Raw genomic sequence first — 22,766 nt, forward strand, 5'->3', positions numbered from 1 at the left:
CTTTGTGTTTGTTTATTTTCTAATTGCTATGTTTTCTATCACATCCTCCAATTCCAGCAACATTATAAATATTTTGGATATTTGACAATCTGAAAAGCAGGTCATCTTTGAGGAGAGGGAATTAGGACATAAAGAGTATAAGACTCTAATTAAGAGGCATGGTGATTGGTGAAGCATATATATCCCTCATTACAAGAAACAGAAGCTAAATCATTATAGTTCCAACCGCATAACGAACCAACCAGCAGGAGGAAAGGAAAACATAATTTTTAAACCATCCAACAAAACAAACTACTTTCTGAGAAGAGGGGGGAAAAGAAAAAAAGAAGGTCCAGATCCAGAAACACCAGTACAAACAGTCACTGTAGGCACTAAAGGACACTCTCGAGTCTTGAGCAGCAAGCACTTTGGTTGACGAAATCCATTTACTAAATGAACTTGAGTTGAACACTGCCCAAGCATCAAGCAAATAGTAGGTGTCACAACTCACCAGTCATCATAATCCGGCTTAGATAATCTCTCATTATTAGCAGGCGTCCAGAGACTCATCATCTGAACTCATGATTGTCCATCACAGATCATCATGAAATCAGGGCAATCAGCGTTCAAGGATGAAATGGCGATCTTAAAATTAAAACAACCACCTTAAGTTTTTGTCAGTTCAAATACCCGGAAGTCTAAGAAGATCAAGACCTCTGGGAACGGCTAGGGTAACAGCTGCTCAGGGTGGTAGTGGTCATCATACAGTGGATGCTACATCTTAACGATTTTGCCCACTTCATCTATGACTTGCTTAACCAACCAACCCCTTTGGGAGGGGTCCTTGTTATTGGCAGGAAGTAGGAGGTGATACACTGCTTCTGCTAATGGTATAAAAATATAAAATATCTTTCTTCGGTTGGAAAGGTTGATGGGCAATTGTAGCATTCAGCACTACAATCAACCAACCATTTGGGTTCTCAGACTGACAGATTCCAGAATTAAGGGATTCACTAATTGTTCAGATGCTTATTATGACTTGAACCAGATAAACCACAAGAAGATAAAGATAAAGATGTTATAGAAGTAGGATTATATGAACTAGGATTACAAGGCTTTCAAATGTTTCTTGATTGCATTAGTAGAATGATGAGCAAAATACCTTTGCCTGAGCATTACATATGGGTACCCAACAAATGACAATAGGTGAGCTGGTTTTGAGAAGGAAAGTATCTCATACCACACTTGGTTGTACTCATCCAGTTCAATTGAGAAACGTTCCTCCCCAGCCTGTTGTGTACAAAAATAGTATACCTAAATCAGTCAGAACTCACATACTTTGAGAGATATACATGCTAAAGAGTACTGGAAGGTGAGTAGAATGCACACACCTTACTTTACACAATAGCAAAAGGTAAGTTCTACATTCACACAAAATATAAGCATTCAAGTGACTCTGTGTCTCCATGTGTGAGAGAGATCTTTGCTAGTTATTCTAATTCAAAATATGGTCAGGATAAACTTTATTAAACCAATGATCATTAACTTTCCTACCTGGTTGACAATAAGAAGAGAATTTATAGCCCAAACTATACTTACGGTGAGTACTAAACATGCATCCAGTACATTCTCATAATTGAAGCATTTTTCAACCAGAACTAATACTGCAGGGGATGTGAATATAAAGATGCAGATCACATATTCACATGATCTATCTGCTTATCTGAATATCCAGATGATGGATCCAATAAAATCAGCAAGTTCAACTGTTTAACAACTACCAATCCATCACAGCAGTTATTGATCAAGGAACTAAGGAAGTAAAAATTTCACAGTAACTAGTAAGTGATCCTGCCACAATAAATATGAAATTTCAAGTAGACAATCTCACAGAAGTTCTTTAAAAGGAATGTCAATCGGTATTCGCCATCATGTTTGCTTCGGAACCAAAAACCATGCAGTAAAATAGATTCGGGCTTTACAATGAATATATTTAACATTTGAAAAAGAACTAACCAGCAAGTGACCTTGAAGAGTACCACCTCCAAAACGAAAAGACGCCATGGACTCTTTACTACTTCTATTCTCATTCACATACACTATCTGAAGAGGCATCATGACCCATGGCAGAAACTCCTTGACACAAACACAAAACTTCACTCCATTTTGAACTGGCGTCTTCGGATCAACAAACGCCCAATTCAATCCAAAATGCCTGCAAAAACCAAACTCAGTCATAACTCATAACATTAAGTCATCCCTCTCAACCAAATGCTCTTCATATCTAGAGAAGCACAATGGCTGACCTCCAATCCTGAAGAGCCCTCTTGCCCTTCTCATAAGTCTCCAAACCTGAACCGACCAAAACGCGGGCATGGTTGCATAAGAAACCATTTTCTGAGAGGCCCTTATCTTCTTGCAGGGAAGATAAGGACTTAGCAGTAGCTCCCCTGAACTTAGCTTCATAGTTAAAGCCACCTGACCTGGTTTAATAAGTGATTAAAGCTTTCAAATTCCTCAATAGCAGAATTGAAATCATACAAAGAGCAGCTAATTAAGTCTTGTTTACCTGTCAATGCAAGCCTTTTGTTCCTTAGGAGTTGGGGGAGCCCAGCTCAAGAAAACCATATCTGTCAAATATCAATAACTTCAGAAACTGGCACATATGGAGCAACAAAGTTGAAATTTTTCTGATGGGGTTTGAGAAAAGCAATCAAATTTAAGCAAATGCAAACTAATCATGAGAAATTCTGAGATCAAAACTACATTTCTCCAGAATGAACAAAGAAAACTACTAATCAATGAAGCATAAGAATAATTCAGCCAAAAATAGAAGTAATTAATCTTCTCTAAAATAAATAAGATAAAACTAATAACCAATTTGTTCGACCTTTTAGCCTGAAGATGTTGCTCTGGGTTTCAAATTTGCAGCCATGAAACGTTTACTTATCAGTGTGAGGAGAAATCGTAGAAAAAGACCCATATTTCCTTCTTAAACGCCAAGGCCCAAAAGAAAACGAAAACGGCCCAAGTCTTTTGTCCTTTGAATTAGGGCTGTCATTCGGTCAGTTCGAATCGGTTATAAGTATTACCAACTTCAAAATCAAAGCTTTCGGTTTCAAAATTGAGCTACCAATTACCAACTAAAATTTTTGGTTTTTAATCATATCTACCAAATTCGGTATTTCGGTTTTCGGTATTACCAATTTTAGAACAACTAATTTTTTGTAATATAAATTAGAATCAACAAAATTAGGTTTTTCAATTTTATAACCACAAACTTCGTATTCATCTACTAATCATAGCTTTCTTTTGTATATATGACATCAAATTTTAGCCATTTTCAATAAACTAGGTTATTTAACCATCTTGGACTAAGTTACTCAAAATACACGTACTATTAATTAATATAGTATATTGAGTAATGTTCATACTATTATGGAAACTTATATGTATGTTTCTTAATATACATGTATGTATATTGAAAACCATAGTATATAAAGCTAATATTTAAATAATCGGTAGATTCGGTAGTTACCAAAACCAAACCAACTTTTTCGGTAATTTTCGATTTCAGTTTTATCGGTCTCTGTTACTAAAAAGTTGGTTTACCAAACCTAAAGTATCAGTTGGTATTCGGTCGGTTTGGTAATTACTAAACCAAGTGGCAGCCCTACTTTGAATCAATGCAATCCATTTGTTCCAGCCTTTCAAGCCTCATTTTCTGAAAGACTTGCTTGTAGGATTGTTTATTGCAATCCTTTAAATTGTTACGGTATATATCTTTTAAGGAGGATATTATAATATGGTCCCGGATTATGATATACATGGTGGTTAGTTATTTTTTATTGATCTCTTAATTTAATTTTCTTTTCACCCCTCTCGTATAGTCCCCATTAAATTCTAGTGATATTATTGACTTGAACCATCATATGACAGTGCAACGTGTTACTTTGAGACCGCAGAATAATTCCACTATTGCCAACTGAAGTTACACTTTTACTGTTAAACAGTTGATTTGTGAGCTTCGGTTCAAAGTGGTATGGTGACCCAAAAAACAATAGACTATCACCACAAGTAGTAGTTTCCAAGAAATGAAGTTAATCCTAAGTTCCTAACCCGGTGGTGCCATGCCCCACGGCCAAGAAAAATGATTAATATGGTCACGTTTGTCTGCTGCCATAAGGCAAAGCTACAGTAAGCTACTATGGACTGTTGTTCAAGTAGGCTTTGTGTTTCTATTCAATAACCCCCCAAATTGTAGGTCATATATATCTTCAAAATATCCAAATTTCCAAATTGATTTTTCAAGAACATTAAAGACTACAAAAATCAAACTCTTATCCGAATTGTGGGGATCGAGTGGTATGGAAAAAACGTACTTCCAAATTTAGTTTTTATACTACAAATATACCCTTTTTTTTTTTAACCATGATTCAACGTTATTTGTACAAGGAGAAACACAAAATTACTGTGTACAGCGGGAATGCCCAAAATTAAACGGCCCATGTAAAAAGTCTGAGACTAAAGGCCCGATAGGCCCACTACGAGATGCACCTCATGGAGTACATAGACACAGAGGAATCCACCGCGGGTGCATCATACACCCTCGGGTGATCACTCTCCAATCCATAGTCCATCATCGGACGGTGCTCCAAGTCCTCATCGTGATCATAAACGAAATCAGGGACGTCGATCTCGCTCCTCCTCACGTGCTCCCACAGATAATCGAGCCTGCTGACGTACTTCAGCTTCCCATACACCCTGCCACACCAAAGGCGCACGTTAGTCCCAATACTCCATTACCTCTAAAATGCGCCTATTAATGTAAATCAGTAATGAATTAAATTTTAGTTAGTTAATTTCAATTTCTTACCCTCCGGTGAAAAGGAAACGGCCGAAGGTGGCCAAGAAGAGCCGGGCCTGGAGACCTGGGTGAAGGAAATAGACGGCCTCGAGATTCCGCTTGACGTTGATCGGGATCGCGTCGTAGATTGATCGGAGGGCCGAGATTCCGGGGAAATTCTCGGACCTCTGAACTCCGGTGTGGACGTACACCACCGCGAACGGCTTGTTCTCCAATTCCGGGAATATCTTCTCTTCCAGATACTTCCTCAGATTATCCACGCTCACAATCCGAGCTAAAATTATAAAAAAAAATCATCCAAAACTCAAATAAAAAATTAGAAAAAAAAAAAAACGAAGAACCGTAGGCAATTGTTGATCAAACATACACATATACCTGGAAAGAATTTTCCGATGACGCGAAGGATGGTGCGGCCGCGTTTGTCGCGGCCTTTGATCTTGAAGACGTGGAGCTTTTCGACGAGGGCACGCTGCTCGGAATCGGAGAGTTGAGCGGTGGTGCTCATTTCGTGATGGAAGAATATGAGAGGGAATAAGGTTGACAAGGATTGTGAGGAGCAAAGTGAGAGGAGCGTTAGTTATATAAAGGATCGGAGGGAGGTGGTGGGGGGAAGCGGATTGAGTTGAGTTGGAGTTTATGTACGCGAGGACAAGAGAGTAATGGAGGGGGTGATCGGGATTCGAGGGAAGAATATTCGAAGAATCTTCGGTTTCTTTTTTTTTTTTTTTTTTTTTTTGAGCGGGTAATGGGCCCCGCAGGGTGTGTCCGACTCGGACACCGTTTGGCAGTGCTGACCCGGATGAGGTGGGTTTGAATTGCAGTTAATTGAATTGAGGTGAGAGGTGCGGGAGAAGATAACTGTAGGGGGCCATTGGATAGAATAAACGAACTGAATTTTTGGTGGTATTATTATCAAGTGGATGGTCCGGAATCCCGAAAAAATGGTTCTGTGGATTGCGGTGACAAAGGGATCAGCATATGACTTGGTAACCAAGTAGGCAAGTATGACATCATAGGGTTATGATTTCTCTACATAATGTCAAATATATTAGGTTAAATGTGGCCATCATTACCTCCATCTCAAGGAGTTAATTATTGATTTGAAAAATCATTCATTTTCAAGGTTTTTAGTAAATATACGTCGTAAACTTTAAAGTATCAACGACTGTCACACTGACAGACCTATATTGAGGCAGCCCTCTTTTGTTACTCTCGATAATTTTTTTCCTTGTTCTTTTCTTTAGTAAAACAATAAAGTATAGTCTATAATATCCTGAATTCTTCTTATTATGATCTAATGTTTTCACCGCCACTTTCAACTTCTGTTTGGTTCATATAACTATTCCGGCCTCATATAAGCAAAATTCTGTGTCCGCCATTGGTTTGCTTTGTGGAGTTGGGCATACTCTCAAGTATACGAGCACGCCTAAGAAGCATTGTGAGGTATGTATGTCATGGAGCATAAGGGCTCACTTGAACATGGGGAAGACCGGCACCGGGAACGTGGGAGGATACAAAAGCAATGATTTGTTTATAATATCTTTGAACAATCATATGTCCTATGTTAAGGGCAGCATTGTTCATATGACTAATCATATTACAATAACATAATGTGATCAGTGCTATTTATCCTTAATGCTCAAGTCAAGGCTTGAGATGGTGGCCTGGTGGGATTAGTTGAGTGAATATCATTCCAACTCAGGCTGTCAAAATTGGCCCATTTGAACAATGAGGTGTGCCATTGCGTATATTGGTAAAATTTGACTAAGGAAACTTCCCAGTCACGCTTCTAAATCAAATAGTTTCAAATGTACACCTTTTGCTAACTTTATTTATGTAGTCTAGTGACTTGTAACAAATACAGAAAACCACCGGTAACAATATACCACCCAAGGTGCCTAGTTGGTGTGAATAATCATCATCAGCTATGTAATGCAAGGGAAGTTTCTACGATCGTTACGTGTGATATGATGCTATAACATGGTTGCTTACTCTATGAGGGTCTGACTAAATTCGTTCAACTCAAACCCAGATGCCTCTGCAAGCTCTAGCAAATCTTTTTCTCCACTCAATACCTGCAATAAGTGCCACGGGATGTTAGAACCTAGTAAGTCTTGAAACACAGGACAAGTTTATGGCGAGGTTTCCCTGTTGGTACCAACATGCTTTGGTTGATAATATTCAACAATAAGGATGAACCGAATGAGTGAATGACCATGTTCCAGAATCTATGATGAGATTTATCACCTGTCCATTGATGACCCAAGTAGGAAAACCTTCAAGTTTGGCATCAATACATGCCTTTGCCATTATAGTTCCCTTTCTAAATCCACCAGGGAAGCACTCAACATAGTTCAATTCCTTCGCTGCTTCACGTCCAAACATCTTCATGATGAACAAAAGAAACAACCAAAGTTCAAAGACATGGCAGGAGTTATTGTAACAAAACCTTATGATTCTAACCCATGTAGTTAAGAACTAAAAAGAAAAAAGTACCTGTTTTTGTTCAACACAATGTGAACACCAAAAAGCGCCATACATTTTAGCACCTATAGCATTTAGATGCTTTGCAAGAGATATAGCAAACGGACTTGATGGTGTTGTTATCTCAGTTGTAAAGTATGGAAGATCAACATCAGATGGGCTGTTAACAAAACAAAGCAACATGGAAAACTATCAATACAAAATTTTCTTTACAGTTAATGATTCTCATATAATAAGATGACAACAAAATAACCAGCTTCCCTAATCTACCAGGATGATATTTGCAATCATTCAAATTCATTATATTGACTCTGTGCTTTACATCAAAAGAAAAGAAAAAATATATTCACAAGAAAAGTCCGGTTCCTAAGGTGCAGATGATCAGGTATATCAGATCATTAAGCACAAAAACCATATAACAATTTCATCTACATAGATAGCCAAGTAGCCCTGCAGTTTATCTCAATACAGTAGACCATTATGAAAGAACAGCCCAGCCCAAACCATATCAATGACCATTGATATGACCGGTTACAGTCTACTTAAACAAAAAAGAAAAATACAGAAGTGGAGCAAAGCAAGTTAAGTAGCAAGGAACCCATTGTTAAGGCTAAGAGCATTAAACCTAAACATTGTTTATGACACACTTTGTATATAGATTTATCTTTCCTTTACATGAAATGTTCATAAGAACTAATCAAACACATCACAACACCTATGTTTATATCTCCAATCTTTCCTATTGATCAAAATACCACTATCATAAAATTTACATTCTATTTCGTCTGTCAGACTAGTTTGATGGGCATTCCCCTGATACTAGAAAAATTTGATTCGGAGTTAACCGAGGTTCATATCATTGAGTAGTGCAATTCATGTCAATGAAAAACAGAAAAGAATCAGCTAAGTAAATCACCTTGAGGATACAGGTGCACTATATGACCTGTTCAGAGTCACAGCCACCAAGACAGCTATACACACCAATAAACCCGCCTCTTTTTGTACTTTTTCGAACCCAAAATCCTACAGTATAGACCCCTCAAAATCAGTTAATCAGGTCATTCTCAATAACAACATAAAACCAAAGAAAAGAAAAACGAATAGCATTCACAGCTGACCTTTAAAGTGATGAAAAATAAGCTGAAGGAGAGGAAAGCCGATAACAAACAATACGAACACGAAGTTCCCGAAAACTGTGTGCTAAGAATGTACAAAAAACAAGCACTAGCAGCTGCCATGGAGGTCGTAGTCCCAAGTAAAACCAAGCTAGCATCAGATTTCCCAATTCCAAAAGGTAAACTCTTTGCAGTCAACAGCTGCACACCAAGTGTAGCAACTAACCCATATGCAAGCATTCCAAACAACGGAAGAGGAACCCCTATAACATCACAAATGAAAATCACAATCATAAAAACCAAACCTTTTCTCAAAACCAAATGGAAAATTTTCTTTTTTCTTGTTCTGGGTGTTTGAATTAAGATAGCTATGAAGTTGGGGAGTAGCTAAAACGACGGCGTATCATATAAAGACCAAATCTTTATCCTCAAGCACACTACCTCTAATGAAAATTTTCTACTTTTTTTCTTGCTCTGTGAGTTTGATTTAAGTCAATTATGAAGTTGGGGAGTTACCAAAAACGACGGCGTATTCACTGTTGAGGATGTCGCCGCAACTTCCGCCGCCGGCGCCGGTGGGGCAGAAGGCATCGGAATTCGTGAGCTTGAGGAAGGTCAAGTAGGTCGTTTCGAGAAACCCGATGCCTCCGAGCCCGGCACATAGTTTGTAGGTCAAGTCACTCGAAGACGACGGCGGAGACGACGTCGTTTCCGGTTCGGATTCGGCGTTTTGATTGGGCTCCGAAGCTGAGCATAGAACGGGAAGCCGCACAGTTCTCCGAGCCCAACCCGAAGTGGTAGTAAGGGCACCGAATCTGGTGTGATTTGAGCGAGGAAGAGATCTGGGAGAGGAGAGTGAAGGAGATGTTAGGCTCAGGAGCGCCAAGGTAGCCATTTCCACTCTCACATTCCACCTCAAAATCTCGCAGCTTCGCGCGGTTAATCTGGGCTTTGCTGGGCTTTACGGCTACACTATTTGATGTTACCTCAATTTTGGGCCTTCTCCGTGTGAAACTTGCTTATAGCCAAATGCCCAAATCCAAATGAACGACCACTCATTTCAGGTGGGAGAGCCCATAACAATCGCTCATATACTTTTAGCGAGTTGCGACCTAAATTTTCTTATCCGACCTCTTTTCTTTTTTAATTACCAAATTAGTTATTTATCCTAATATGAAATTACTATTATGGACAACAAATCATAAACAAAAAAATTATTTATCTGCTACACTCCTAATTTATAAATGACATAAACCCTATTTTCATATCGTTGTCTATTTAATACGACGACCACTTTCAAATTCAAGATGCTAAACAAGTGAATGACATAAGGAAATTTTATTAAAATAGTAGGTTTAAATTCAGTTTACTCCCCTGAACTTTGGGGCTAAAATCAGATTGGTCCATCTTTCTAAAAATCGATCTCGATGGTCCTTATATTCTCAAATGACATCACCTGACTCCAAAATTTGAAATTTGGTCCAAAAGTGACGTCAGCTGCTGACTTGGAGCCGACAAGGAGGGCCCGCAGTTCAGTTTATTAACCCTCATGGAGGGCAGAATGGACAATTTGGTATATTTTACCTCCAAAATTTAAACTAAAACCTAATTAACTTACAAATATGGTTGTTTGAGAGAAAAAGACATGAAGCATGCATCAAAATTGGAACCTGACCTCCAAAATTTTCTAGAAAATTGACAATTAAACAAACATATCATAAACCGAAGGAAGAAATTCGTGCAAAACCATAAATTTTGCATTGAAGCTTGTCCATATCAGCAATAAATAGCAGCCAAATAAATGCATAAAATGTGTTTACATCCAAATCAACCAAAAATAACCGTTTGAATTAACTTGCACAAAATTATAGGGCTAATCATCTATGCAAAAGATTAGACCTAGCAACCATGAGACACAGCTCATGGTTGCACAAAAACTTGCACGATGCATCTCTAAATTCTAACCTTCGCTGCATCCCTAATTTCTAGCACTCCTTGCATTATCTCTAATCCTCGCTGATGACCTTGATGAACCTTGGGAAGCTTGTGGTGCAGAAGAAGCTTTTCCCTTGCTAGAAGCTGCTTTACCATTGTTTGAATCAACTTTTGGTGGTCTTCCCTTGCTAGGAGCAGCTGTACCTACTGCCTTTGCTGTAGCCTTCTTTTGATCCTTCTTTTTCTACAACAATAAGAAGCAAGGATATGTTCATAAGCAAATACACCATTAACAGCTTCAAACAATAATCTGAACTTATTTTACCTTTGCATCTTTAGCTCTCTTTGCTGCCTTAGCTCTAAGTTCATTCTTTGTCTTTTAAGGCTCTTTGGTACCTTTTGCCTGCTTCAAATAAGTTGGTTAGTGTAATTATCAATAAGCTAATTCATAAACCCACTAATTTGGATACCACATAACAAAAGATTACCTGAGAGGATGAAGCATCTCCATTGTTTAGCTTTCTCTTCTTGGTACTCTTAGCTGCTCCTGGCTTGGGTGGAAGATGCCTATGACAAGTCTTCACATTGTGACCCAAATTGCCACACCTACTGCACTTCAAAGACTTTTGAACCCTTCCAAGTTTGGGACCATCTGTCTCCTTCTCAGATGCATCCTTGATCATTTTGGTCCTTGGCCTACCAGGCTGCCTATTGTACTGAGGTGGGAGGATATGAGTTTCCTCAATAGGGATCCATAGGTCCATCCCATTCACTGGCTTCACTGTATGTGAGCAGATGGCCATGTAGGTGGCTTTAAGGTAGCATGCATCCACATAGTCTTCAGGCTTCTACCTCATGAAGTTTATAACAGCAATGGCATGCTTGCAAGGTATGCTAGTGAGATCCTACCTCCTACAAGCGCATGCTCTTCTTGTCAGATCATCAACATATTTTCTTCCTCCAATGCTTTCCACCTCAATCACTGGTGTGCTAGTACCCCTTGCGATGCAGTCTGTTGATGACTTAACCTTGTTATTCTCCAAAAGCTCTCTTGGCTTGGGGTAGATTGTGTCCACAACTTTGTTCATCTTCTCTCTCCTCAATGCAATCCTTTTCATCTGCTTCATCCTAATATCCTCAAAGCAGAAGATTACACGCTTGGACCTTGCAGGCAGGATGAAAGCATTGAAACTTTCACACATGTTGTTGAGAAGCACATCACACATGTTGAAGTGAGTTCTGCACCAATGCTTAGGTGGTCTCTGAGGATCTACAAAATAAAACCAGCACATGACAATATCAAAGCATATCCATCAAACCAGCACATCACATTATTGCATATGTATCAAACCACATCAGTTAAGAGTATATTGACTAAAAGTACATACCAGTTAGCCAATTATAAGCTCCAGGCCCCATTTGGTTCATTAATACCGTCTCTTTTTTATAATAAGCCATGGTAGTTGACTTCGCAACTGCCCACAAGTGGTCTTTTAACATTTTCCCAGGAAATAGCTTGTTGAAGTTGGTCCACAGGTGTCTAACACAAAACCTGTGCTCTGCAAGGGGCATCACATCATCACAAGTTGGCAACAGACCCTTTTGCTTGTCTGAAATGAATGTGTAGCCATTCCCTTCACCAGTAATATTTATATCCTTCACTAAGAGTCTCAAAAATCAGTCCCAACTGTCCTTGCTCTCCTGCTCCACCATAGCATATGCCACCACATATGTTGTATTGTTTGCATCAAGTCCAACAGTTGCAAGTAGTTGTCCACTATAGGCACTCTTCAGGTGGCATCCATCAAGTCCCAAAATGGGTTCAAGGCAGCATTTTTAAAGCCCTTAAACATACATACATTCTCTTGAACACAGGGAGCTGCTCTGAGTTGTTGAAATCACATTTGATGTCTACTGTGGTGGCTGGATCCACTCTTCTTAGTTCATGTGCATAGTCTTGAACCCTTGCATACTGCTCTTTCATTGACTTTTCTAGTAGCTCCAAAGCATCCTTCTTAGTCTTGTAGGCTTGTTGAAATGACACTTTAGCTCTGATCCTAGTAGCCATGGTCTGTTGAAGTAACTCTGTTGCAAGAAAATACCAAATTGTCACAAACATTACACAAGAAACCATCAAACTCATAGAAACATAACAAAGCTGAAAGTTATACCTATTGAAATGGCTAGATTGAGCTTGATCATTTCAGCAAACATTTGAACTAAATATGGTATTCTGACACTAGTATTTTCATGCACCCTTGCACATGTGTGCTCTCCATTGTAGGTCTTTATCTGCATGGTATTGTCATGCTGTATCTTCGAAGCAAACAGCTCAAAATTACAGTTCTCTGCCTTACATATACACCTCAATCTGACTTCGTCATTCTTGACAAAAAGTGGTTCCCACCCCTTCTGGATTGCCATCTCCCTTATTGCCCCCCTTAGAATCTTAGGAGTAGCAAATATCATTCCCTTACAGAACCAAGGGTTCAACATATCCACTTTAGGGTTGAACTCCCTAAACAAGTGTCTTTGACCCTCCTCATCATCTGAGTAATGCTCATGTCCTATCAACTCTTCATCTGAATCCACAGCTCCATACAACTCTTCATTGTCTTCATCTAAGGCTTGATTACCTCCTTCTTCTTCACCACCTTGTCTTTCTTGAGTCACTCCTTCTTCAGCTTTAGAAGCTCCCTCTGCCTGGTTAAGTCCTTTTTCTCGTTCTGTTAACTAGTCAAATAGGAAGTCATCATCTACACCATAACCAATATATATATATATATATATATATATATATATATATATATATATTTTAACATTTTTTAAAAGAGAATCAGAGGATTTCACTTTTACCCCTATGGTGACTTGACCCATAACCTGGATCTTAGGTAGTGGATGCTCTAACCACTGAGCTAACACCATAACCAGCATATTCATCATCATCCTTGGCTAGGTTATAGTCATCATCAGCTGAGTCATCATCCTCAGACCCTTCATTTTCCTCCTCTTCTGCTCTTTCTTCTTCTTCTTGAACCCAACCATCATCTTCACTTTCCTCTGCTACATCAGATTCATTGAACTCCACCTTCTTCTTTCCCTTGTCAGTAGGATTAATAGTGGGAGCTTGAAAAGCCTGAGTTGGAACTACATTTGCCTCAGGCTCACTGATTTTGATTCCAAGCATACTCTTTTTCCTATTTGCACAAACCTTGAATCTCTTGCCAGGGCTTAGGCTGCTATTCCAACTCCACAATCTTGACACTTGACTTTGGCTTTGTAGGAGAATCTGGCAACTCCTCTATCACAACACCAAATGAACCCTTATGACTCTTTCCCAAATCAGGCACTGCATTCTCACATATAAACAGGTCCTCCAAGTTATCTTCAAAATTAGGGTCCCTCTCTAAGTGATCAAGATATAGGATCACTAGTAGAACATTACTATGCAATCTGTGTCACTATTGAGCATAGTCATTGCGTCCTCTTCGCTGCCGATGGAGTACCAATAGTCTATTCTAGTCCCAGCATAATCCCGATTAATACCACTCACCATAGAATCCACTTCCACAATAGACATTTTGTCTTTATCAACGTTGTCATAGTAACTGATTTGGCCACCAATGTACTTTCCTTCGAGGTGATTTATGTAGCCACCATAATAAACTTTAACTGTGAAGTAATCAGGGTGTACTGCAAATGAAAAACACAGAGTTAGATGCATTCAACTACATTAAATACCAAGAAACATAGTTAGGAAGGTTCCAATCACCAAAACAAGCCAAAAATTCATTGTTTATTAAGACCACTAAAGCCTTTAAGGACCACTTACAATAACCTACCATTTCCTAAACCCATATTTCAGCTACCCAACAAGATGCACATGCCCTTGCATATTCAATTTGGGTTGCAACCATATCAGAAGGTTCCAAACCCCAACAATTGGAAACCTAACTCTCGATGTAGACCATAACAGAACCTTCCAAACCTTAAATCTTAAGTAAACTAAAAACCCATCATCTGAAACTTCAAAACCCTAAATCTCTAAAGCAATACCTTAAACCCTACATATCAGCAAAACCCTAGATTTCGAAAGCAAACCTTTAAAATCCAGTTTCAAACAAATCGAAAATCATTAACATCTTAATTGAACCCAAAAATGAAAACTACCGTAATCGTTTACAGAAACAGTAATCACAATACCAAACTCACAGTAATTTGGGATTTCTTCTCCTCCGTTTTCCAAACGAGGTATCCATTCATCGGCACCAGTCATGAGTTCGATTAATCTGGGTTTTCTATACGTTAATCTGGGTTTTGATTCTAGATGTCAATCTGGGTTTCAATAATTTCACAAGAGAATAGGGGGGGAAGAGAGATGGATGCCAATCTAGGTTTCGATAATTTCACAAGAGAATAGGGGGGGAAGAGAGAGAGAGAGAGAGAGAGAGAGTGTGTGTGTGTGTGTGTGTGTGTGTGTGTGTTAATTTGTTCAAATGTTCGATTAGGGATTAGGGATTGGGATTGGGGTTAGGGTCGCCTAATCGAAAATGTAATCGAGGGAAAACGGTAACAAGGGTCACTTTGGTCATTTCGACCAAATTGAGTGTACAGCTGCCAAAAGTAGGCCTCCTTGTCGGCTTCAAGTCAGCAGCTGATGTCACTTTTGGACCCAATTTCAAATTTTGGACTCGGGTGATGTCATTTGAGAGTATAAGGACCATCGAGATCGATTTTCAGAAAGAGGGACCAATCTGATTTTAGCCCTAAAGTTCAGGGGAGTAAACTGAATTTTTTTCAAAAATAGTAATAACAATAGAAACAGTAGTATTTATTAAAAAATAATACCCAACTTCCACGTTCTCAATTTATAGAACACTGACCCGTTAGGGTTGCAATCAACCCATGAATATAATTGATCAGGGGTGGATTTAGGGGGGGTCGAGACTAGGCAGCTGCCTAACCTCGAAACTTAAGATAAGCTATGAAAGTCTTTCTGGTCTTAGGGTATTACAGAATTCTTTTATAAAGAAGAGGGCAAGAGGATTGGAACAATACTTTGCACGTCCCTTCTGTCGCTTCTCTCCAATAAAGATGCCGCCTAGTAGTTTGAAATCTTTAATTAGGAATAAGAGTCATTACTAGATTAAATACAATTAAATATAAATAAAGCTAGAAACTGTTCACAACCTATAGGTGTGGAGAAGTAGGTACTTACCCGTCTAGAAGTGGGTAGTTAGTTCCTGAAAATAATAAATTTTCTTATTAATTTTTTATTTAAATTTTGACGTATCCCTGACAATTAGAAAGATATATAAAGTTATTTAATTTAGGGGTATAAAAGTAAACAAATTCAGTTATAGTGAGTAGGCCCTATTCTCTTAAATATAGTATAGTTAATACTTGTCAAAGATATGACATACCACACGTGACATCAGCATCACTATTCTACACTAGGTTTAGAGAATTGTGTATTTCTTTAAATATTTTTTGTTTAAACTTTTTCATTTTTAAGATAGCATAATATTTATACTTTTATAAACTACAAACTATATTTCTCTCTTCGCCCCTTGATAATTTTTTTCATAATTTTGTTTTAGTAAGTGATATCAATTTGTGTTCCAATTTTCATGTATCTAATTGCAAAAAGCATTTACATACCCAAAAAATATATATATATATATATATATATATATATATATATATATATATTAGATGATGAACAAAATTTAGTTAAACTGTATACAAAAGGCGGATAAATATCTACACCCACACAATACAACTAGCATGCATACATGAATTTTAGGTATTTTCTGCTGTATTGATACTGCAATGCAGTTCAATATTGAAATTTGGTTGGACTGCTCTTTCCGATATTAATATCATTTGTTTCAATCCGACCGCAATTTTCTGTCAATAGCTTAGCTTCTTCCAGTCTCCTCCTGGTAGCAGCAAAGGTTTCTAAGTGCTTAGAGCATTCGGAAAGAAGAAAATGCCCCCAGCCCCTGGAAAAGATTATAGTTGAACATTATATTACTCACGGACCCCTTCAGATGTCATCTTTGAATTGCTAGTAAAAGTAAAGGAAACGATAGAAAGGACCACAATCAATCCAATTCAAGGATGAGTAATACATATGAGAGGGACAAATATAACATAAATACATACATACTTTATATTTTAAAACTCCAATTAAAATATAAGAAAATTTTCTTTGAAAACCAATTGAAAAGAAGTCTATTAATAATTTTGCCTTACCTAAGAAATTTTTTTGGATCCGCCACTGTAATTGATTAAACAAACATTTTGATTCACTCTCTAGGAACATAAGAAAAAAAGATGACCTCTATGAAGAAACTTGCATGTGTCAAAAAGAAATTCACCTCAAGAATTTCGCATGAGGAACACCTTGAACTGGGTTTGCAGTCAATTAATAATTTTTCATCATAAACAAAAGCTATGGAGGTTGAACAAAAATAAAGTATCGACAAAAAAAAAATGTAGAAGGAATATTTGTAAGAAAAATTAATGAATGGAGTTACGGTGAGTAAATTCACCTCAAAGTTTCTATATATTACAAACTTTCTATATTTTGTCTATAAACAATATAAATAATTTATGTTAGTCATTTAAGGGAGGTCTAATGAGCAAATTTGTTGTTTAAAAAGCAAATTTGAGGGCAGCCGCACCAGCGCTTTATTCAAAAAAAAAAAAAAGAGGTGTAATTAGCAGACTCTCTATTTGGCTCCTTAGCTATTTTGGAGAGCATATTTAGCTTTTTATATATTTTAGCAGCTGCACCAGATTCCTAAGTGACTTTCTATTATAACTTTTAACTATCTTGCTCCTAAATATGGAGAGCGAGATGAGGCTCTCTATAATTTAAAACATTCATTTTGAGTTATTTTATGTAATTTATAAATACATTTAAATTATTTAATCTTCATTTAAAAAATAATATAAACTCAAAATTAGCTAAAATAGAGAGCACTCATACGGACGTATTTCTAAAGTGGCCAGCCAAAATGACTTTTTAGCTATTTTGGCTAAAATTTAACTCAAAATGGCTAGAATTGCTAAAGATGCTCTAAAGAGCATAGAGGTCTAAAGAGAAAATTTAGAGAAACTCTATTTGTTCTATCTCTACACCTCTTCAAAGTTTGCAGTAGTTAATAATCCAGATCTAAATGAGTCGAGCTATAAAGTTCACCGTCAAGGATATTAAATTTAGCTTGATTAAGATAGACCTAGTATTGTAATTGTGTTCAAATGTGAGTTTGCTTAGGTTGATTTGTTTGACAACGTGATCAAGTGACATACTCGGCTTAAATTTGTCATAATGCAATTGCCATTGAAGTTTCGGATGTTTTAAATTTTAGTTTAATTTGTGCTCAACCGTGTGAACCGAATTTAGATGAAGCTGTCAAACTTCGAGCGAGCCAAACTCAAACTAATAGTACATTTCAAATTCTTTACCGTTTTCATTTCGATTCTTAACTCAATTGGATCGAAATCCAGAGACGTTCTCCTGGTCAGCTGCTGACCAGGGATTATTTGCTCAACTACCGTCCGATTGAAATCGGACGGTTGACATGTATTTAGATTTTTCAGAGATGATACATGTCAACCATCAGATTGAAATCGGACGGTAGTTGAGCAAATAATCCCTGATCAACAGCTGACCAGGGGAACGGGACCGAATTTAAAAACTCAGGGTTATGGCCGTTATGCCATACTTGGTTGGATAATGTCTAAAACTCCACAAGTTGATGCAATCATGCAATCTTTTTCTGTTTTCCAGTCTTAGCCAGCCAGGTGTACAAGAAGATTCATGTATTGTAAAATGTGTCAAAGGCTATGAGACTTATCCATGCAAAATTATGTGTACCTCTCTTTTTTTGGGTCTATCTGAAATTTTTGAAAACAGAATTTATGGATTTACATACCAGCACCACCTTGGCGTGGCAACCATTGGCCCCGCATCTCTCTCTCTGCTCTCCCTTACTTACTATTTAATCACATACCGCTACAACCAATTCGAAACCATTTTCCATATATCAGAGCAAATCTCAAATAATTCATAAAGATGTCTTCTTTGTCCACGTCTTGCTTCACTGGTTCTGTACTTCGAATCCCTTCTCTTCTTTCTCCTCAGAATCTCAATCAGAGGTCTTTGTTGTCACTAACTGGGAACCCAGATCGAATTCGTGGCAATCGGATTGCATGCAAGAACTTAAACTTCTGGTGAGTAATTACTAATTAGTCTTTACCAGAAAAGATTGTAATGTATAATAGTGTGTTTTACGGATTCTGATTGTTGTTTGGCATTTGGGAAAGTTCGAAGGCTAGTCTGAGAGGGAATTTGGAGGCCACCGGAGTTCCGACGTCGGTGCCGGTGCGTGTGGCTCACGAGCTTCTTCTAGCCGGACACAAGTATTTGGATGTCAGGTCTGTTATGTGATATGAAAAGTCTTATCTTTGATCCTATTCTATGAACGTCTTACGTTTGATTCATTTATAACATGCAAAGTCTGATAATTTATTGTTTTTGTTTTTGGGTACCTTTTGTGTTTAGGACTCCTGAAGAGTTTAGTGCAGGACATCCATCTGGTGCAGTTAACATTCCTTACTTGTACAAAGTTGGATCAGGTTCAATTTTTGTTCTTCCACACCTTCTTCTTCTTCTTCACTAGTTTGTGTTCTATATAATTTTTTTTTTCTTTCAAACTTTTGGGTACCGAAGTAGAAAAGTGGTTCAAGAATCAGATGTATTGTTCTATGCAGGGATGTCAAAGAACCCAGAGTTTGTGAAGGAAGTGTCATCACATTTCAGAAAACATGATGAAATTATTGTTGTGAGTTCCAATTACAATTAAACTTTTGCTAATTCTGACGAGATTGTTGTCTGAGTAAATGAATTAGTAAAATCTAGATATAATTAAGTGTTTGATCTCATGGTTACACAGGGATGTCAGCTCGGGAAAAGATCAATGATGGCTGCAGCTGATCTTGTAGCTGCTGTAAGCATATTACCTACTTACCCATGAAAGCTAATTTTTAACTTTGTTGTAAAGCAATTACTTTGTGGTTGTTGAAGATGAAACAGATAGACATCACAGTTTGGTTGAATATCAATGTCGAATAACTTGCGTTACACCTAAAATTTCAGGAAAGGCTTCAGCCAAAGACAGCCTAGTTTACTCATTGTATTTCTCAATCGCTTTTCATCGTTACAATGAAAGAATTGCAAAAATTGACCAAAGCTTTTGTTCTTTAATATTTTTTGCAGGGTTTCTCTGGGATTACAGACATAGCTGGTGGGTATGCTGCTTGGACTCAAAATAGACTTCCAACAGAGTTGTGAAAGAGAAAGCTCTAGGCTGTCGAATCCTCACCTGGGAAACTTAAGGCCAAGTGAAACAAATCACAAATAAAGTGGCAATAGAGCCTTGGAGAAGAAGCATGCATCCAGAACAAAATGAAGAAGAAACATACAAGGGTAATGTCTAATTACTCTAATGCAATATCTGTAATTGCGTAGCTTACTTAGTTAAAGAAGTTGGAGAATTGCATCAAATTTGCATGTATATATGTACTTTATGCGTGGAGTTCACAACTACTAACTGAAACCAGTTGTATTGAATTAATAAATTCAGTTGAGTAAGATTGGTATCTCAGATTGCTAACTGATGAAATACATTATGGGTGAAGGCCGTCAAGCAACAGACGGTTTTGGTATATATACGACGTAATGTTTTGTAATTCAAATGTCATGGTTTTGTTTTAGTTTTCAGCCTTTTGTTTGAGTTACTTGGGAGTGCAGAATGCTTCAATCTCAAGAATCCTTACATGCTTCTGGACTACAATATAACAGTCATCTTGAACTCATATGGCTCATCTATGTCCTAATTAGAACAAAAAGTATGGTGAGGCACAAGTGGTGGGATCAAACTATGTGAAATTTAAGAGGACTTTCGTGGATAGATTGATAAGGGCCGGTCCACTAAATCCGCCACTAGCACCTCTCTACATACTGGAGAACTAGAAAAACAAGAACAACAAACTCTGAAAAAGAAAGCCACTCTAAATAGAAAAGCCTAGAAAAAGATTTTAGCGTTATATAGAATCAGCCCGTACTACATTCCATCACCTAGATTGGTGTTTTTACAAATTATGATGTTTCTCAAACAAAAGAATGCATCATATATCCCAGATTTTGAAGCTGAACTGATACCGTGCCAACTGCCAAGGCCTTGATCTCTGCATCAATCATGATCGATTCGACCAATTGTTGCGCGGAGGGAGAAACATTCTAGCACTCTGTGGTAATTAAAGATTGTAGGTCTGAGAGAGTACTACTACTTAAGTCGAACACTCCCACCTGAAACCTATTTTTATCAGAGAAATAAATACAACTCCCTTTGCATCAACAGAGAAGCCACAGTGATCACCACCCAAAACCACCAATATCCGATCACTCAAATCCGAAGCTTGCATCTCAACCCATTGCGCATTCAACTTATAGACCTTGAATTTGACGCCACTCTTGGGCAGATTCTCTACAACACACCAACCTTTTCTACAGTTTCCGTCAACGTACTAAAAGTAGATCCCCGGATGATTCCACCAAACTTATCACCCTGTGTGTCTCACAATCGTGATTAGCACATAACGGAGAAGCAACCACAACCGTTGTCAACTTCAGGGAAGAATCAACCGCTACGGCTCTCCCATACGAGGTGACAGCATAGAACATTCCTTGATAGAAAATAACATCTTCATATCTACAGCATTGGTGATCGACTTCATAGACATTCACGTACCCTTCTTTGTCACGACCTAATTTTCCATGGTATAACCCTCCATCGTAAATCAGCATGACATCAGGGGAGTCGAGATTCATCGACGTGACGAACTTGTGCACTCCCACAAGCACATACGCTTCTGTCAATTCGAATCCTCGAAAGTCTAATGAGTTCATAACTTCGCCACCTTGAGGTTCCCTAAGCACACCGAACCTCTGGCACGGACTGTATAGTGTACAGTTTAACCAACCAATCCCTTTTGACTTCTTAATTCGTGGGGATTTTCCATGGCAGGAGATACAAGATGATGGTAGACTGCGGTCTCATTCACGTGAAGGATTTGGTAGTTGTTGCCCCCCAAAATCTTGATGTTGAAGAATTGGAGCTTCAAATCGACGGGAGGAATGGAGGACCGCCATGATCGGCAGACGGCATGAAATCGAGGGACATCGGATTGAGGCGCTTTCTGATGTCCTCAAAAAATTATGTTGGGAGAGTAGCTGCCATGGTCTTTTGCGGCCTTAGTTCTCTGTTTTTGGTGAAGCAGAGTCGATAGATAAAATTCCTATAAGCGCAAGGATTAAATTGAAAGAATTATATTGGCACAGCATAGCTCGCGCCCGTTATTGCTAATTGGGCCTTTATGCGCACAACTCATCCATATTGTTAACCTTCTTAATGCCATAATCTCATCATTGATAATACATAATCTCTTCAAGTTGTTTCTAAGTGACAGATTGCAAAAATTTTGATACAATTTTTTAGATGTTTTTGACTTTAAAAATTCATAAAAAAAAAATTGGATCGATATTTTTCATTTTCGTCAGTTTTAAAATAACTTATAAATCATGATTTAAAGATAGGAAGATCTTAATAAAAAAATAAAAACAAATAATTTTGGTTAAACCGTGTGTTATAGTCCATGGTTTTGGGTGATTGAAACCATGGTCTGGGACAATTTTTTTTTTCTTTGGAGAAAAGCTCGGTGGTAGCTTTACGGGATTAGAAAAACATATGACATCTTTTGGTGTGCTCATTCTCACTTACATTAGTGTGGGCATGAGCGTGGGTGTGCATACCGTTAGCCTTATTAGACATGAACATCACTACCTCGCTTGCATGGACGGGGACGTGCAAGCGAGCCACGGACATCGTTAGCCTCACTTGATATGTCTACTGTTAGTCCCACTTGATTTGTCATGCCTATCATTAAACTCAATTGCCATAAACATCGTTAATCTTACTTGATATCCCCGCCTTCAACCTCACTCGACAAAACAAAACTCGTGCATTAATCTAAGCATCCAAAACAAATGTGAAGGGTCTAGTGTAGTGCAATATATCTACAGAAGAAGTTACCTCCAACTAGGCATGTATATAAATAGTTATATACTTTATGCGTGGAGTTCACACCTGACAACTACTAACCGAGACCAGTTGTAGAAAGCATTAACGCAATGAAGTTGGGCTGTGATGGGTACCTGTCTACCTGAGATGACTCTTCAACTAAGATATCGGGTATGGGTGAAGATATTAAAGTACTAAACATAGGGTTTTGTATTTTGAAATACGACACAACGC

General features: G+C 38.0%; 4 protein-coding genes across 5 annotated transcripts; 1 reads left to right on the forward strand and 3 right to left on the reverse strand.

The window, feature by feature from the left end:
• Positions 1-252: 252 nt before the first annotated feature.
• Positions 253-2,971, reverse strand: LOC112188291 (UPF0548 protein At2g17695). Of its 2 annotated transcripts, XM_024327388.2 has the most exons (6): positions 2,870-2,971; positions 2,549-2,609; positions 2,286-2,462; positions 1,996-2,194; positions 1,220-1,269; positions 253-450 (listed from the first exon to the last, which is right to left on the reverse strand). In XM_024327388.2, exons 2-6 carry the CDS (start codon positions 2,605-2,607, stop codon positions 429-431), a joined length of 507 nt encoding a protein of 168 aa, XP_024183156.1. In that variant the 5' UTR covers positions 2,608-2,609; positions 2,870-2,971; the 3' UTR covers positions 253-428. The 2 variants fall into 2 exon arrangements, with proteins under 2 accessions (XP_024183156.1, XP_024183155.1); XM_024327387.2 differs by lacking the exon at positions 253-450 and having other exon boundaries at positions 989-1,269.
• Positions 2,972-4,342: 1,371 nt separating this feature from the next.
• On the reverse strand, positions 4,343-5,461 carry LOC112187785 (ganglioside-induced differentiation-associated-protein 2). Its single transcript, XM_024326714.2, has 3 exons — positions 5,222-5,461; positions 4,856-5,120; positions 4,343-4,743 (listed from the first exon to the last, which is right to left on the reverse strand). The coding sequence occupies exons 1-3, from the start codon at positions 5,349-5,351 to the stop codon at positions 4,524-4,526; spliced, it is 615 nt and encodes a 204-aa protein (XP_024182482.1). The 5' UTR covers positions 5,352-5,461; the 3' UTR covers positions 4,343-4,523.
• Positions 5,462-6,594: 1,133 nt separating this feature from the next.
• LOC112187667 (thiol-disulfide oxidoreductase LTO1) lies at positions 6,595-9,399 on the reverse strand. The gene is made up of 6 exons (XM_024326555.2): positions 8,962-9,399; positions 8,449-8,708; positions 8,247-8,353; positions 7,343-7,490; positions 7,094-7,231; positions 6,595-6,921 (listed from the first exon to the last, which is right to left on the reverse strand). Exons 1-6 carry the CDS (start codon positions 9,338-9,340, stop codon positions 6,835-6,837), a joined length of 1,119 nt encoding a protein of 372 aa, XP_024182323.1. The 5' UTR covers positions 9,341-9,399; the 3' UTR covers positions 6,595-6,834.
• An 8,932-nt stretch (positions 9,400-18,331) lies between these two features.
• Positions 18,332-20,145, forward strand: LOC112187872 (rhodanese-like domain-containing protein 15, chloroplastic). Its single transcript, XM_024326828.2, has 6 exons — positions 18,332-18,624; positions 18,718-18,828; positions 18,956-19,029; positions 19,165-19,235; positions 19,347-19,400; positions 19,670-20,145. Exons 1-6 carry the CDS (start codon positions 18,467-18,469, stop codon positions 19,742-19,744), a joined length of 543 nt encoding a protein of 180 aa, XP_024182596.1. The 5' UTR covers positions 18,332-18,466; the 3' UTR covers positions 19,745-20,145.
• The last annotated feature ends 2,621 nt before the right edge of the window (positions 20,146-22,766 follow it).

Source organism: Rosa chinensis, chromosome 2, assembly GCF_002994745.2.
Source record: "Rosa chinensis cultivar Old Blush chromosome 2, RchiOBHm-V2, whole genome shotgun sequence".
Classification (NCBI taxonomy): Eukaryota; Viridiplantae; Streptophyta; class Magnoliopsida; order Rosales; family Rosaceae; genus Rosa; species Rosa chinensis.